Source organism: Rhipicephalus microplus, chromosome 3 (genome assembly GCF_043290135.1).
Source record: "Rhipicephalus microplus isolate Deutch F79 chromosome 3, USDA_Rmic, whole genome shotgun sequence".
In the NCBI taxonomy this organism is placed as follows: Eukaryota; Metazoa; Arthropoda; class Arachnida; order Ixodida; family Ixodidae; genus Rhipicephalus; species Rhipicephalus microplus.
The window spans coordinates 251098182-251113614 of record NC_134702.1 but is presented as its reverse complement, the minus strand read 5'-3'; the positions used below and the strand labels follow the sequence as shown (position 1 = coordinate 251113614).

The following is a 15433-nucleotide window of genomic DNA, read 5'->3' as shown; positions in this document are numbered from 1 at the left end:
GGTAGTGAAGCTCCCGTCGTTGGGCTTGTCTTACCCAGCACGCTTCCACCAATCTGTTACGCACAAGGAGGACCAGGACGTATACGGCTGAAGGGGGCCGTTTATTTTGGTCGCAAAGAGAAGCGCCGGAGCGGCCCACAGTTTGATGATCGCAGTCTTGTCGTCTTCTTTCTTCCTCCAGCTTGGGGCAGCCAGCATGTCCACCCATCTTCGTTTTCTTCCAAGGCATGCGTAACAATATTGTACACTGTCGCTCTTTATGAAAGGGAACACGCGAACGCGTGGCTTGTGCTCTGCGGCGCCTGCCTACAGCACCATCAACCAAGAAGTGAAGAAAGCGCGTTTGCTTTTCGCGTCATCTATGGCCAAGCAAGATAACGAGTTATAGCCGGTGGGCAAGTGCTGCTAGAAAACGTTCCTTGATCGCTCACACGACGAGCGATATTGAGCGATTGCTTCTGTTTGCGCCGTGATCGCGAACAACGTTTGATATGTTGGCAGTGTACTACGCACTGCAGGCGTCAACAGAGAGAAAGAGAGAGAGAGCAATCGAGCAGCGCTTGTCTACCGGCAATACATTTTATTATTTTTTGGGGGGCAGCAGATGACGCTAAAAGCGAAGGTGTTTCCTTTTGCTGACGGTTGATGGTGCTGTAGGCAGCCGCCGCAGAGCGCAGGTCATTCGTTTGCGTGTTCCCTTTCGTAAATGACGACAGTGTACTTTCATCTACTGTTAAAGCATCAGGACGGTGCCTTATTCAGGGAGGGCGGGGGCAGCGCCACGTCTTTTCCCAAGTTTTTTTAACACCCTGTTCCGCAATACCGAATTCTCGGCGCAAACTATGCCTACAGTGTTCAAGAAGCGTCAGGACGGCAGTAGATCATTTGATAAGATTACGCCCACTTCGTGGACATTTCAGATTATTCAGGAACCTACGTCGCCGCAAGCGATAACGCTTGAATGTTCGATGGCAAGCGTATAAATACCGACAAGCTTCGCCGCTTGTCAGCTGATCGAAGGCTGATGCTCTGCTCACCGCTACCAGTGCCGGTGTCTTGCTGAAATCTCAATATCCTTTTACGTGGCCACAAGTTCGGCCCAAATAAAGAGTTCATTATTCGACCAACAGTCTGCTCCATTCGTCAACGTCATGACCCCATCACAATATTTACGTCATCAATGTATTCGTCAGTATTTTGCTGTGTTTTGAACATTCATTCTCAAATTTTTGGAAACTGGGCTGTGCAAGTATGGTTGAATAAACACTGCCAATCTCTTGAGTGAAGACAGAGCATGCTTGATGCTATGTCCCCAGCGTGAGATGACACTATTAGGTAGCTGAATTCACCAGGTATGTATTTCTGTAATGACACTGTGTGTGTAGCAAGCGTGAGTTTGGATCGAAGCGAGTGGTCACGTCTGCATGGGTACTGCCATGTTGGCTTCTAACCTCAGCTAAAGCTGTGGCCGCTTAGCTGGCCCAACACCTTGGCTGGGGACACTGGCTGGGAGGAGGCCAGTTACGGTCATGTGATCAAACATGGTAGCGACCGTGCGCTGCTGCCGTAGAGGTAAGGACGAAACTTTGACTTCGCCCAGCTGATGCAAGGCGTTCCTTTTCTGTTGTGGAATAATGCTTTCTGCCTAGATGGTGACCGGCTAGCGTAACTAATAACCCTTTCCAGTTCGTCAGTCCTCTGCTCATAGACGGCGCCGAGTTCCACGCTGCTTGCGTCAGTACGTATTTCTGTTTCGGCGTTTTCGTCGAAATGGGCGAGTATCGGAGGTATCTGCAGGCGTCGTTTTAGTTCCCCAAATGCTTCTTTCTGTGGCGTTTCCCACTTGAACTCGACGTCAGTCTTCGTAAGGTTGGTGAGTGGCTCGACGATGCGGGCAAAGTTTCTGAGAAAGCACCTGTACTACACTCTAAGGCGAAATTACCCAAAAAAAAGTAACCGAGCCCAATAGGCGTGCGCGATGAACGGATAGACCGTTGAGAACCAACCACAGAGGGAAGCGTACGGCGCGAAACCACTTACTCTCCACGAGAGATGAACCGCCCGGGCATTGCAGGCAGCGCAAAAAGCATTGCCAAAGAGGCCACTCCTCCTTCTCCACAGCACAAATGTCCTTCTCTTCTTCTGCTGGCTCAGCCTGTCCCCGTATTTCGCCGGTGGTAGTTGCGTAGCGGCGCGCTCGGGGTGCTCGACCACGGCCGCCTGGATTCAACAATCTACGAATTACGACAAGGTGCTTGTGTGTACGCCTGGATGAGCGTGGGCTGCTGCTTTAGCGTTTCGCTGCACCCATGAAGTCTGGAGCAAGCCTCGACAGGTCACCACGCCACGCTGTATATCTCTGGCTTCAAGATTGTCACGACCAACACACGACAGCAACAGTTGGGAAGGCCAATTTAGCGGCCGAGAAGAACATGCCTATTGGATATATAGTTCAGTCCGACTCAGGGCAGAAAACAGTGCTGGATTCTAAGGCAAGTAGGTTATCATTCTTTATTCTACTCTACTTGTCGCGTGTGCAATACGGATCGCGCTTGCCGGCAACGGGCTTGGTCGTGTTGTATATCGCACGCACGAAATGCATCGCGAAGGTCAGCTTCGGCGTCTGCAGTTCGCCTGTGCTTTGCGACCGCCTGGCAATTGGCCGCCATTGCCGTCGTCCTGCCGTACGCTCGTTCATCGAGTGCTCGCCTGTATTCGCCGCTCTGATGAGCTCCGTGCTGACGATATTGGGCTGAGACCTCGTCGCTGTGTTGGGAATCGTCAAAAGCACGTTGCGGGTTCTCGTAAAGAGTTTGGTTGTAGTATCTCGCGCGCTGTAAGTGCACCAGCACGGGATAGCGAAGCTTTCGCTAGCGTCGGAACTCACTGAAAATAGGTCGCCATTACAGTTGGCTTTCCCGTCAGTCGGTCGCAAGCAGCTCGGCGCAGACCGTTGGCCGCGGCGGCGGGCTCGCGTTTGCGCGCTGCACTCGCTCGAGTTTGTGGAAAAGGACCGCATTACCGTCGATTTCTTCGGCGCTAGCTCGAAACGAGCTCGGCGCTGTTCGTGGCGGCGGCCAAGCGTACGCTTGCTTTCCTGTTTGAAGTTCGCTGGCGGCAGACACTCCTCATGCAGTGCAGCGTTTGGTCTCGCGTTCGCTTGCTCGAGCTGAACGACGTCGCTCGCTTAGGACTCGCCGACTTGTTAGCGGCAGGGTGGTTCGCGGAGTTGTGACTGCGGCCACCGCTCCTAAACTGTCGCGCTACGGGGATCAAAATGAGTCTTTGACGGTGTGTGACATAACGGTGAAATTATTAGCATGTCATATTTCACATATGCTTTCATTTCACCTTGCACGTATTTCTCATATGCATTTGTATTCATCCACTGTCACGTGTGACTCACTGTTTTACATACTTATTGTGCAGCCGTGGGTAAATACCGTGCTGAAGACTGTGCGCTGGCGTCTGTGATGCCCGTAATCCATCTTTCGTCAGAGCAGCATCAGAAGGACTGGGCGAGATGTGAAGGTATAGTTATTTGTGTGTCATATTTTAATGCTTGTTTTTATATTACCGTGCACGTACTTGCCATATGCGTGCATCTTCATCTTCTGTGACCTGTGCCTCTTTTTACTATATTATTGTACGTGCAGCCGTGGGAACACAACAGGCAGAAGGCTGCGTTCACTGGCATCTGCAATGCCTGTCATCTATCGCTTCCGTCGGAGTAGCTCCCCAAGGAGTGAACAAAATTTGGCAACGAGACTGGACTTGCACACTTCACCATGAATTCACTTAAAAGAATGGGGAAACTTCATGTGTATGTAGACAAATAAAAGATTTCAATGCCTCACTTTTGTCTTTTGTTGGTGCCGTGACTGTGAAAGCAGTTACACAGAGGTGGCTAACTACTTTTTCGTGTGTTCTTTTTTTGAAATTTGTTGCCCACTGCGCAGAAAAATAGGCGAAAAAGGTATTAGGCCTGGCGGAAAATAAACAAAAACAATGTTTGAACTTGGGACAAAAAGTTCATCCGATTGGAGTATTTGAGTGGATCAACCGTTCGTCCGGCAAGGTGCAACTGTGAGGACTAACGGTTGCCCGGTAAGGTGTAAATGTGGGGATTAACATTTGCTCTATCAGGTGCAAATGTGAGGACTAAATGTTAGTCCTTTGGGGTGAACTGTAGGACTAACGGTTACTCACCAAGGTGTAAATGTGAGGACTGAATGTTAGTCTCTTGAGGGGACTAACTGTTAGACCCATTGCCATTAGTCCTTAAAGGGATTAATGGTTGTGGCAGCCCCATTAGTTCCCAAAAGGACGAACCACACACTCTTTTAACACCCTTTTGCCTTGGAGTGTAGGTACAGTGGTCAAGAAATCGACGCACGGCCTTCTTGTCGGTGGGAGGCGGAAATGCAGCGATGGCGGCTGTCTTCTGCTGATCTCGTCTTACTCCGTACTTGCTTATCACGTGGCCCAAAGACAAAAGTTCCTCGTACGTGAAAGGGCACTTTTCTGCCTTCAGGCTTAGTCCAGAAATCTTGATGGATTGAAGTACAGCTGCAAGGTGCCAAAGACGCCACTGTCGTCCTTTATAAAAGGAAACACGTGAACGCGTGTTTCTGCTGCGAAAAATTGCCTACATAAGTAACATCGGACCTTGAGCCTTCAGAGAAATGCAGAAGAAATGAAGCTTTAAATTTAAAGCACTCGAAAGACAAGAAATTGATATCATACAACCTTTCTGTCAAGTGCTGAAATGTTCATTTAGCGGAGAAATACTGATGAAGATTGAATTTATGCATGTTTGCGAGAACAGATGAAACACTGGAGATGTATGCATGTCAGGCCAGGCGATGATAAACTTGTACTTTGACTGTAGATACTTCAATGCTTTGGCTGATATAACTTACGTTGAACACCGTTACTTCGTCATCGTGCGGGCCGTAAATCTAAAGGTCAGAAGATTTACGTCAATCCAGCTAGCAGTCATGAAGCTGTAATCGTTCTCCCGCCTAACGTCAAAGAAAATTACCTTTTTACAAGTAAGAAAATAAATATCACTGGGTGAATATTTATTCTGTTTGTTTCCTAGCATTTTCGCCTCCACCTTTGAGTGGCTCCTAAACCACAATGAGTTCAGAGACCAAACAGCAGTTCTTTACAAGCCTTCACTGCCCATTCTGTCCATCCTAGTGGAAAAGTGGCTGCAGTGCTCGGCTTCTGACCTAGAGGTCCCTGGTTTGATACCGGCCACGGTGGTCGCATTTCGATGGAGGCGAAATGGCAGAAGCCCGTGTATTGTGCGATGTCAGTGCACGTGTCCCTGTGATGCTTTTTCGTGTGTATTGTGCAGCACTCACGTTCGCATAGTGACGAATACTGAGATGAACGCAAGAACAGTTATCACAATCGGTACATGGTAACGGAAGTTAATAGCTTTCAAACCTAAAAACTCCAACAGACGACAAATAAATGATATGTTCGTGTTCTTATTTCACTTTTTTTTTCTAACATCAAAGGTTGTTTCCAATCACCGCGCGCCTAACACAAGGAACGTAAATTTGTGCGATTTACTTCGTATATAGGGGCCGTTGGGTCGTTTTGCAGGTGTTTTGAGGTTTTCACATCTAAAACAGAAATAGTTTTTATCTGAGGAAGTATAGATATGGCTTTTCTATTTTTAGCGAAAAATAGCTGGACTGTCTGAGACCATATGAATATTTCGCTTGACTTGGCGTCGAAATAATGCAAACGCAGGGCCTATGTCATAGATTAGCTACATTTGACTGTGGGGCAAAATACATTGCGCGCCCCGCCGCGGTGGTCTAGTGGCTAAGGTACTCGGCTGCTGACCCGCAGGTCGCGGGTTCGATTCCCGGCTGCGGCGGCTGCATTTCCGATGGAGGCGGAAATGTTGTAGGCCCGTGTGCTCAGATTTGGGTGCACGTTAAAGAACCCCAGGTGGTCAAAATTTCCGGAGCCCTCCACTACGGCGTCTCTCATAATCAAATGGTGGTTTTGGGACGTTAAACCCCACAAATCAATCAAAATACATTGCGTGAGAAGGGGGGGGGGACAGGAGAGAAGAAAGTGAGGCACCCAACAACCAACTGTGAAACGTACCGGAAGGAGACATTTCTGCACATGCGTGAACAGCCAACGCATGACGTGCTGTGACATGGTCAAGCCATCATATTATCTAGGAAGCGCATTTCTGTCGAATACGTAGGTATAGATAAGTTACTGACACAATAACACCCTTTCATTATGATGGAAAAGGCTTCCAACAACTCTTCTAGCAGTTTGTTTGCTGCTTTTGCCGACAACTAAACGTGCAAATGCCTGTAGCTCTTTTAGCGAACAAAAAAAATGCTTTGCCGGTGCGCATGCAACCACGCCTCTTGCATGCACGTCGAGAGGTGTTCCTGCATAAAGTGTATGTACAACGTGGGAACGTCTGCAAACGTTCCCACAGTGGCACCGTGGGAACGTCTGCAAACTGACGCACGTGGTTCTCCGTAGCTACGATAACGACGATGTCGAAAAGAGCAATAGCAAGGTACTGTGAAGGAAACTATGATGCGCCATTATTCTGATTGATATGTGCGGTTTAACGTCCCTAAAGCACCATATGATTATGAGAGACGCTGTAGTGGAGAGCTCCGGAAATTTCGACCACCTGGGGACATTTTCGGTATGTCTTTATGAGATGTACGCGGTGATTGGGAACGGTCTTTGACGTCAGCAGGAGAGTACAATGCGAAAGCGAGCGTGTCTCGCTGTCGCCAACCCGAGTTCTGATTTTGAAGACTCATAACTTTGCTTCTCCTGCCCGAATTTACATTATTCTTGTTGCATTCGTCTCTACATTCATTGCTACACGCACTACGGGGCTGATTAAAGTAGTCGCAAATTGTCTTGCTGCCCCTTGTTGTTGACCGTAAATTTGTGCAGAAAAATGCAGCAAAGTACTTGTTCAAGATATACTAGCAGCGTTCAAGCCATTACCATACCTTGTAGATTGTGTTTTGTGTCATTCTGAGTGGATGCATAATCCATCAGATGCAGATCACACATTTTTGAAAGAAAGAATTCACAACAGAGCGGCCAGGTATGTCCTCGGCAGGTACCGCCAAATGGATACTGCCACAGCGATGAAACGATAATCGAATGAGAATAGTTGTCTTCACGTCGATGAAAGTCAAGGCTGAAATTACTTTTTTTTTTGGATATTTTACAAGGTTGGCATTACAAAGGAAGCATACACATTTTCACCTTTCTGAAAGAAACGATCAGAAGCGCCAAATCCGTGAATGCCCATAGTCAGGGCCGTAGCCAAGAGGAGGCGCACTGGGCACGTGCCCCCCGCCCCCCCCCCCCCTTCCCCAGTAATTTTTGTGAAGACACAGAAAGCGAAGAATGGCCATTTTAAGGGCTTTATTCTCCCGAAATCAAAGTCGTGATGCCTTCTTTCCCCCCCCCCCCGAAAAAAATTACTGGCACGTGCCTGCTCAGGGCGTCTATGTTCGCAGATTATTTTTGAAATATGTAGCTGAATACGAATAAGTTTGTTGTGCAAACGAAGAAATATTTGTACCAACGTCGTAACCCCCCCCCCCCCCTGCGGCAACGCCCAATGGCAATGCCGTGTCATTCATAAACAAAGGAGAAAAAAAGACCTGCTTGTGCTACATGGTTTGGTGCTTTGTTTCATATTTTTAACAGTATCGAATCATGTGACTTTATGAGAATAAATCAGGAAGCGCTCTTTCTGTCTCTCTCATATATGACAGGTAACTAACAGCGCAAAACTTTAGATTAAATGCGGAAATGTTGTTTTTCCTTACAAAAAATTTCTTGCTCCATTTGCAAACTCGCAGCCTTAGAGCCATGGACAGATCATCAATGGACCTCCAGCAGAAATGGCTGGGATATTGGATGCTGTATGCCTTCGTCAACAGCTTTGAATGGGTCTTTGCCAGAGTTCAAAAGTCTATAAAACGGATTTATGTGATCAAGGTAAGTTGTACAAACGAAAACTGCTTGTACTGCTTGTACAAACCAAAGCAAGTGCTGGCTCATAACTCAGTTTACGGTGAGGTACGCATGAAGGGTGCATCCATAAGCAAGACACCCAAAGTGCTTTTTCCGCGCGGGAATGTGTTACACGAAATATAGAAACGCCCCAGTGTGTGCCTGTTCCCTCGATTCGTCATCTCTATTATGCCCTGACTCGCTTCGCTGAACCACTCAGTCTTGGCTCAGCAGCCGTCCGAGATAAAGGTTGCCATTGTTGCTCCTGTCAAGTGCGACATTCGTCATTCGCTTTTTGCACGTCAAACCCATAGATATTATTCGTCAGTAGAAAGAGGTGTACGGCGACGAGTGCGCTTCCCGTCAACACGTTCGAAAATAATGCTGGGAGTTTCGTGCCGGTTGAAAGGACGTCCATGGTGCAGAGAGCAGTGGAATGTGTCAACTGCGTAGGTGATTATCTACTTGGTCCAACGCGACGTGCTTCAAGAGATAAAGATGACCGTCCGTGAATATGTTACTCAGATGCATGGGAGTTTCTATGGTATAGTGTAAAGAGCTTCGACTTAAGAATTGCGGTATCACAGAGTTTTCTGCGCGATGAATACGCATGTGTTGAGATCTGAGCACTAGCAGAAACGGCTTGTCTGTAGTCGCAGATTCCGTCAACAGTGTCAACAAGACAAGGAAGAATCGTTGGGCTTCATTGTCACGGGAGACAAAACATGTGTATTTTATTTCAATGCTGATATGATTCAAGAGTCGAAATCATTGCATCGCTCTAGGTCACCAGTCACAAATACTTTAAAGTCTAAGCAGTATAGGAGTACAAGGGTATCGCGATAGTGCTTTCGCAATATTTTTTATTATCTGTTTTTGTGCATCAAGATACATTACAAAATGTAGTCATATCTCAGTAGGCAAATGCTTGTACGATGTATTGATTTTAATACAGTAGTTTTTTTTTCGACGCGGTTATTTCGTTAGATCTTGGAAGGAAATGATCACACTTGTTTACAAATGAGAAATGAACACTTTTTGGGGATGAACAAGGAAAATGCGCGATGAGGTGAGTGACACAGACAGGGTAATCAAGAGCTCGCTACACCGAGTGGTTCATATGGTAAACCACTCAACGCCGCTTACGGCATAAGCATACGGCCGGCTGTGTCAGTCAGCCTTGCGGAGAAAGTCGCTATCTTTCGATGCTGGTGAAGCACGCAAATATTTTTTCGGTGGTCAGCCATTTTTCTAGTTCCCGAGTTTCATGTTTAGGCCAAAATGATGGTGTCTAGCAAGCAAAGCCGCAAGCTAGAGTTGCCGGAGTGCAGAAAACAAAACGACCATCCCTGAAAAGCAGTCCTTCAAAGTTAAATAAATGTAATTATTTCATTTAATTTTCATTCATTGTACCCTCAGGGCTGAGCCATTACAGAGAGGAGTGGTTAAAACAACAATATATAAAAATTAAAATCAGCAACAAAAAGTATGCAATACAAACGGTATTATACCAAATAATCAAGAACAACAGAATATACATCAGCCCAAACTAATTAATTACTATAGGTTAAATCTCCAAAAAATTGCTGATTAGTAATGTCTGCTATGAGACTAGGAACGTGGTTCCAGTCCTCGCAAGTCCTAGGCAAAAAATGAATTACTGAAAGTGAATGTCCTGAAAAATGGAACAGCAACCTTATGTCGGTGATCAATCCGTGAATACAAGCGAGGAGGTGACATTAAGTCATTGCGTAATGAACGATGATGAAATATGCGATGAAAGAGACAAAAACAGAACATTTTACGGCAGGATGATAATGATTGTAGTTCAAGGTTCGCCTTCATGTTAGCAACACAAGTGAGTGAATAAGGTTATCATGGAATAGCTCCCAAACTGAGGAGGCATATTCAAGCTTTGAGCGAATTAGTGTTTTGTACAATAAAAGTTTCATAGCTAGAGGAGCGTGGCAAACTTTTTTCTAAGGTAACCAAGTGTTTTGTTAGCACTTTAGATTATGGATTCAATGTCTTCCTTCTACGTTAGTTTTGACATTATAGCCACACCCAGATATGTCTGTAAGGGTATACTGTTTCCAGGGGAGAGTTGTCAAGAGTGTTTTGTTAGCGCTATAGATTATGGATTCAATGTCTTCATTCCACGTTAGTTTCGACAATACAGTCACACCCAGATGTATGTAAAGGGATACTGCTTCCAGGGGAGAGTTGTCAAAAATATATGAAACTGCCATGTTAGTAGGTCAAATTACGCGCATAACATTGCATTTTTAGTGTTTAATTCCTTGCACCGATTCTTGCACCATTAAGATACTGCGTCCAAATTTGATTGTAATATAGCGGTGTATTGAGGGCTGGTTATTCCGTGAAATATTACACCGCCACCTACGAAAAAACTAATACGGGATGAGATACAAGAAGGTAAATCAATAATGAAGATTAAAAAGAGGAGAGGGCCGAGTACCAATCCTTGTGGCACGCCTGAGGAAACAGGATTCGGAAAAGTGTCAGTATTGTTAGCAGAGACGAACTGAGAAAGATTCGTTAAAAAACATTCAAGCCATGCAAGAAGTCTAGAATCCAAATTTAGTAACTGTAATTTATACAAAAGCAGGTTACGGGACACTTTGTCAAAGGCTTTCGACAAATCTCAAAATATACAGTCCGTTGGTGATGAACAATCGAGGACTGCATGAAGATGACGAGTAAAACACACAAGTTGCGTTTCACACAAGAACATTTTGCGGAAACTGTGTTTTGAAGAATAAAAAACGAATTTGATTCAAGAAAGAATACAAGATTCGAAAACAAAATATGCTCTATGACTTTACATGGAACACTAGTAAGAGAAATATGGTGCGAGAATGAGGGGACAAGAGAGAAGAAAGTGAAGCACTCAACTACCAACTGCCAAGGGGGAGTGATCAAATTCTTTCACTTAAAACATTGGTGTTCGATAGTGATTCGAATGATATGATTTATTTGCAAGTTACAATAAGCTGCAACAATATTCACATTATTATGCTGCACATAATAATATATTTTTGAGGTATCTGTATCTTTGAGATAAAATGTATTCTAGTAGATCTATATATCAGTATTGCGCGCAATACCTTGGTTTCGGAAATCTATCCCTAGATTGTCCTGTTACGTGAAAATAAATGTATCTCAGTATATATATTTTAGTTTTCCAGAGCATGTATTTCGATGTATGTATGTATTTTGGAATACTTTCTTGAGCATCTCTGCACAGTCCTGATTAAAAAAAAAACTACTCCTAATGCCAAATTCATGGCCAGTGTGTTTATGGATCGAAATGGGATACTGCTGATTTATTTCATAAAATGTGGTAGAGTACTTCGCTCAAAGAGCAATTACGCGATGAACAGTCGATGTGAAGCTGATAAAGAGTGTCACCACTTCCACTCCATTGTAGGTCTCGTAGCGCTGGCCACTTCGCGACAACGCCCAGCCCCACGTCTCCCGACAAACTCGGGAGCTTTCACAAGCTTTGAGCGGACGTCATGCCGGCCCTATCATACAGTTTGCACTTCGCACTTAGCAATCATCACTTGTTACTCAACTTAAAGGAATACATGAGTGACACACACACACACACACACACACACACACACACACACACACACACACACACACACACACACACACACACACACACACACACACACACACACACACACACACACACACACACACACACACGCACGCACGCACGCACGCACGCACCGGCCGGGGGTTCTTATCTGCCCTCATCTTTCTCTGCATCGCGCTAGCCGAGCTCGCGCCAGTCCCCAAGCCCGCTCTTGCTGCCTTACACTCGGCCAGCTGCGACAGCACAAGGGGGGCTCAGATATGCCCTCTGAAGGGTGGCATTGACTGCAGAGGGTCGGGCAGTTTGACAATAGAGTGCTTTCGTTTGATGTACTGCCAGCAATTCCTCTGGCAGTCGGCCTTTGCTGTAGCGAGCTGGATGGTCTCTGGAGTGTACAACACACTATACGAATTTTCTGTAAAGTTCGTTAGACGCGCATTCGCCCGTGTTCGTGTTGTCAAGTGCTGTGAAACCCTCAATCGACTGAGGAGGGCGACCTTGGCTGTTGCGTGCCGGACGCTCTTGTCGACGCAGCGACTTCATCTGATGGGCTACGACACGCGCTTCTGGTGGTCGGCTTTGACAATGTCGTGGAGGTGATGGCGAAGGGGGCACGCTTGAGTAGGGTGCCCAAATTGCATTCAAGATGACGTCAGCGTGTGTATGGCCTCTCGATGCTTCTTTTTGACTTCTTTCGAAAATTCAATCAAATCCGCATCATCGTCCCAAACGAGAGCGGGAATATCAAGAGCTCCGTCTGCGGGCAGCGGTTTTAGTGAATAGGAAGCTTCCTTGCACTAGCCCGACTTAACTGTCTCGCTCAGCGGAACTTGATAATGTGGCCTCGTCAGTTCTGCTGATGGCTCTCGAAACTGTTGAAGCGGCTCCAGTTTGTTGGTGAGCATGACAATGAAAGCCACAGGTTCTTTTGACGCCTCATCTGGAGGTGTGCCGTCCACGACAGGAACAGGCAACTATTCGTGTCCTCCCGAAGCTGAATTTGGAGTTCGTTCCTCTAATTGTTTTGGCTGAGGAGTGGTCTTGGTCCCCCTGTGTGGCGTGATGTCGGATGCGGACGCAGAGACTTCGACGAGCAGCCTAGTGCAGCACTTGGCTCCGATGTCATTTGTAGAGCCTGGATGCGCTGTACCTCAGGTACTATGGACAACCAAAAAGCCCCCCGTGCAATCATAGCCAGGGGAGCCCTCTGTCATGGGGCTCGAGTGCATCGATGGGACCTGAAAGTAGCGTCCCTCGTGAGCTAGACATTTGACGGAGGGCAGGTTGGTGGACGCCCAAGCTGCAGCTTCGATGTGGTGTGTTTCGTAAACACCATGTGTGGTAGTGACTCCGCTCGCTGGCAAGGTGTCGCCGGAATAAAAAAGTGGGCAAAAGAAGCTAGCCAACTTAGCACAGCGTTCCGACCAGGATGGCTGCCGGATGCCTTCGTAGCCATGCCATACCTTGGTGACAGAGCAAAAATTGGTCGATGGCAATTGTCTATTTTCGGTCTTCCGGCCAGGCATGGAGAGTGCCGAGCGGGCTGACTGTCTGGATCAACCCAAGGATGTCATCTTGAAAACCGTAAAACTCTGGTATCACCCATATAGCCGGTGAGGTCGGAACAGCTGGTGAGAATCGGGATTGGGCCCGCGCCAAGCAACCATGTTTATTATAATTTATTTTACATACTGCAGCCCTGTAAAAGCGCTATTGAAGGAGTGGGGTAATGCAGGGCAAACAGTTCCTCACATTAACAGTTCCTCACATGTATTAACAGTTCCTCACATTTTAATACAGTGTAAACAATTGGACCCTCTAAAAAGACAACAATTTCCATTACCCTACCGACAACATATACCATTACACCCCGCAATGTTTGTCGGTAGGGAACCACCTTTCACACATAAACCATTGCTAGCTTTTTTAAGAGATGTTGGTTTTTACCATGTAATATACCCAGGCATTGTGTAGCGCGACCTCTTAAGAGAGGTTGCTGCTGCAGTGACTACATTTAATAGCACTTGCCTCACAGCCCTTGGACACAAGGGCGCTTATGAGGCACTTGTGCTAGAGCCAAATATTTTTACACGTTTTTATTATCAAAACCTTTGTCCCCCTTTTTACTATGCATATCACGCCACTGTCATGATTTTAATACTTATGTTTACCCGCATTATTGTGAGGAATTTTTAGGCCCCTATACAGCCACGCAACATATTTTCCACATCTCTATTCATTGAAATGGCGCTCTTTGGCCATCAATTCGCCCTTGCGCCATAAAGCGCCACACATCATCAAAAGGTACATGAGAAGAAACAACAAAATAACATTAAAACACATAACATTAAGTTAATAAAGCTCTCTTTACATAACCATTTTCAACAAAAATATGCACACAACTATTTAGGGGGAGTGATCGAATGTTACCAGGTAAGGAGTTGCATAATTCTATTGTTCAAAGTATGTGACTGTTCTTGAATGTGTCCGTGCGTGTCGAAAAATTGGCAGATCCTTCGTACAGTTGGAATCAACGATATGCCAAGCATGAATGAGGAAGGGTGATAGGTCACTTTAAAATCAAAATAACGTTAAGAGGCAGAGGTAAATTATGCCATACTTAACTTCCATGTCATGATCATTATTTTTGGACGTTTCATGTACCTTCGTCATCCATTACGTCGCCTGATACCAAAATTAGTATGTATCGAGCTAGCGAAACGGCCGCGAGCATGCCATGAGCGTAGGATTTAGTCATGTTTCACATAAAATTCATATCATGATTATCATATTTCGTCGTGTCATTTACATTCATCGTCCATTCACGTCACGTAATGCCAAATTTGGTATATGTGGAACTAGTTAAACAGCCGCGAGAACACGAGCGTAGCATGTAGTCATGTTTCACATGAAACGCACATAGTTATCAGGTTTGGACGTGTCATTTACCTTCGTCTTCTGTTGACTTCTCATGATACCAAATTTGGTACATGTGGAGCTAGCGCAACGGCAGCGAGCACCTCATTAAGGGCCCATATACTCCGGCGCGACGTTGATGCACGCGCAGGCTGGGCGCAGCGACGCCACGCTAGCGAAACGCGAACACTCTATAGTGTAGCGCCAGGCATGACCGGTGCGACCAGCGTCCGTCGGCGCGGCCCGGTGGCAACCGGCGTGAAATACGACATGCTGCATTTCGCGCCGACGACGCTACTTAGACAGCACCACGTCTGCCTCTCTTCGTGACGGAGAGACGCCATGTTCGCTCAAACGTGCATGCGTCAAAGCAACGCAGCGCGGTGCGCGTCTGTGAGTATATGACATGCAGATCCACAATGAAGGTCAGTGAGCAGATCCACTGATCTTTACTAGGGGGATATCGGCTACTGGCGTGGCATCGCCGGCGTGACGCGATAAAACGAACGCCGTTGCGCACGCTCGCCGGCTCACGTCGAAGTGTATTGGCGCCTTGAGTGTGGTGTGTATTAATGTTCTTAGATGACATGCATCTCATGATTGCATCTCATGATACGGACTCATGATGATGATTGCATCTCATGATGCATCTCATGATACGGACTTTGTGAAACTCCAAAGCCTACTTCTAGATCAGATGACTTTGTGGAGCTGAAGTCGACATATTGAGAATGATTATGACTAAAACTAGCAATCCAATCAACCAGACGTAACTTTTTTAAAATGATGTGTTATTCGTGCAGAAGATGAGAATGTAGTACCGTAGGAAAGTCTTTATAAAAA

General features: G+C 46.2%; 1 protein-coding gene across 1 annotated transcript in view; it reads left to right on the top strand.

Annotated features, from left to right (window-relative positions):
* LOC119159916 (receptor expression-enhancing protein 5-like) overlaps window positions 1-15433 on the top strand; it is a 180883-nt gene that overhangs the window by 131085 nt on the left and 34365 nt on the right. The window contains exon 3 of the mRNA XM_075888283.1: window positions 7893-8031. Within this exon, the coding sequence (XP_075744398.1) occupies window positions 7893-8031 (139 nt within the window). The remainder of the gene's footprint in view (window positions 1-7892; window positions 8032-15433) is intronic.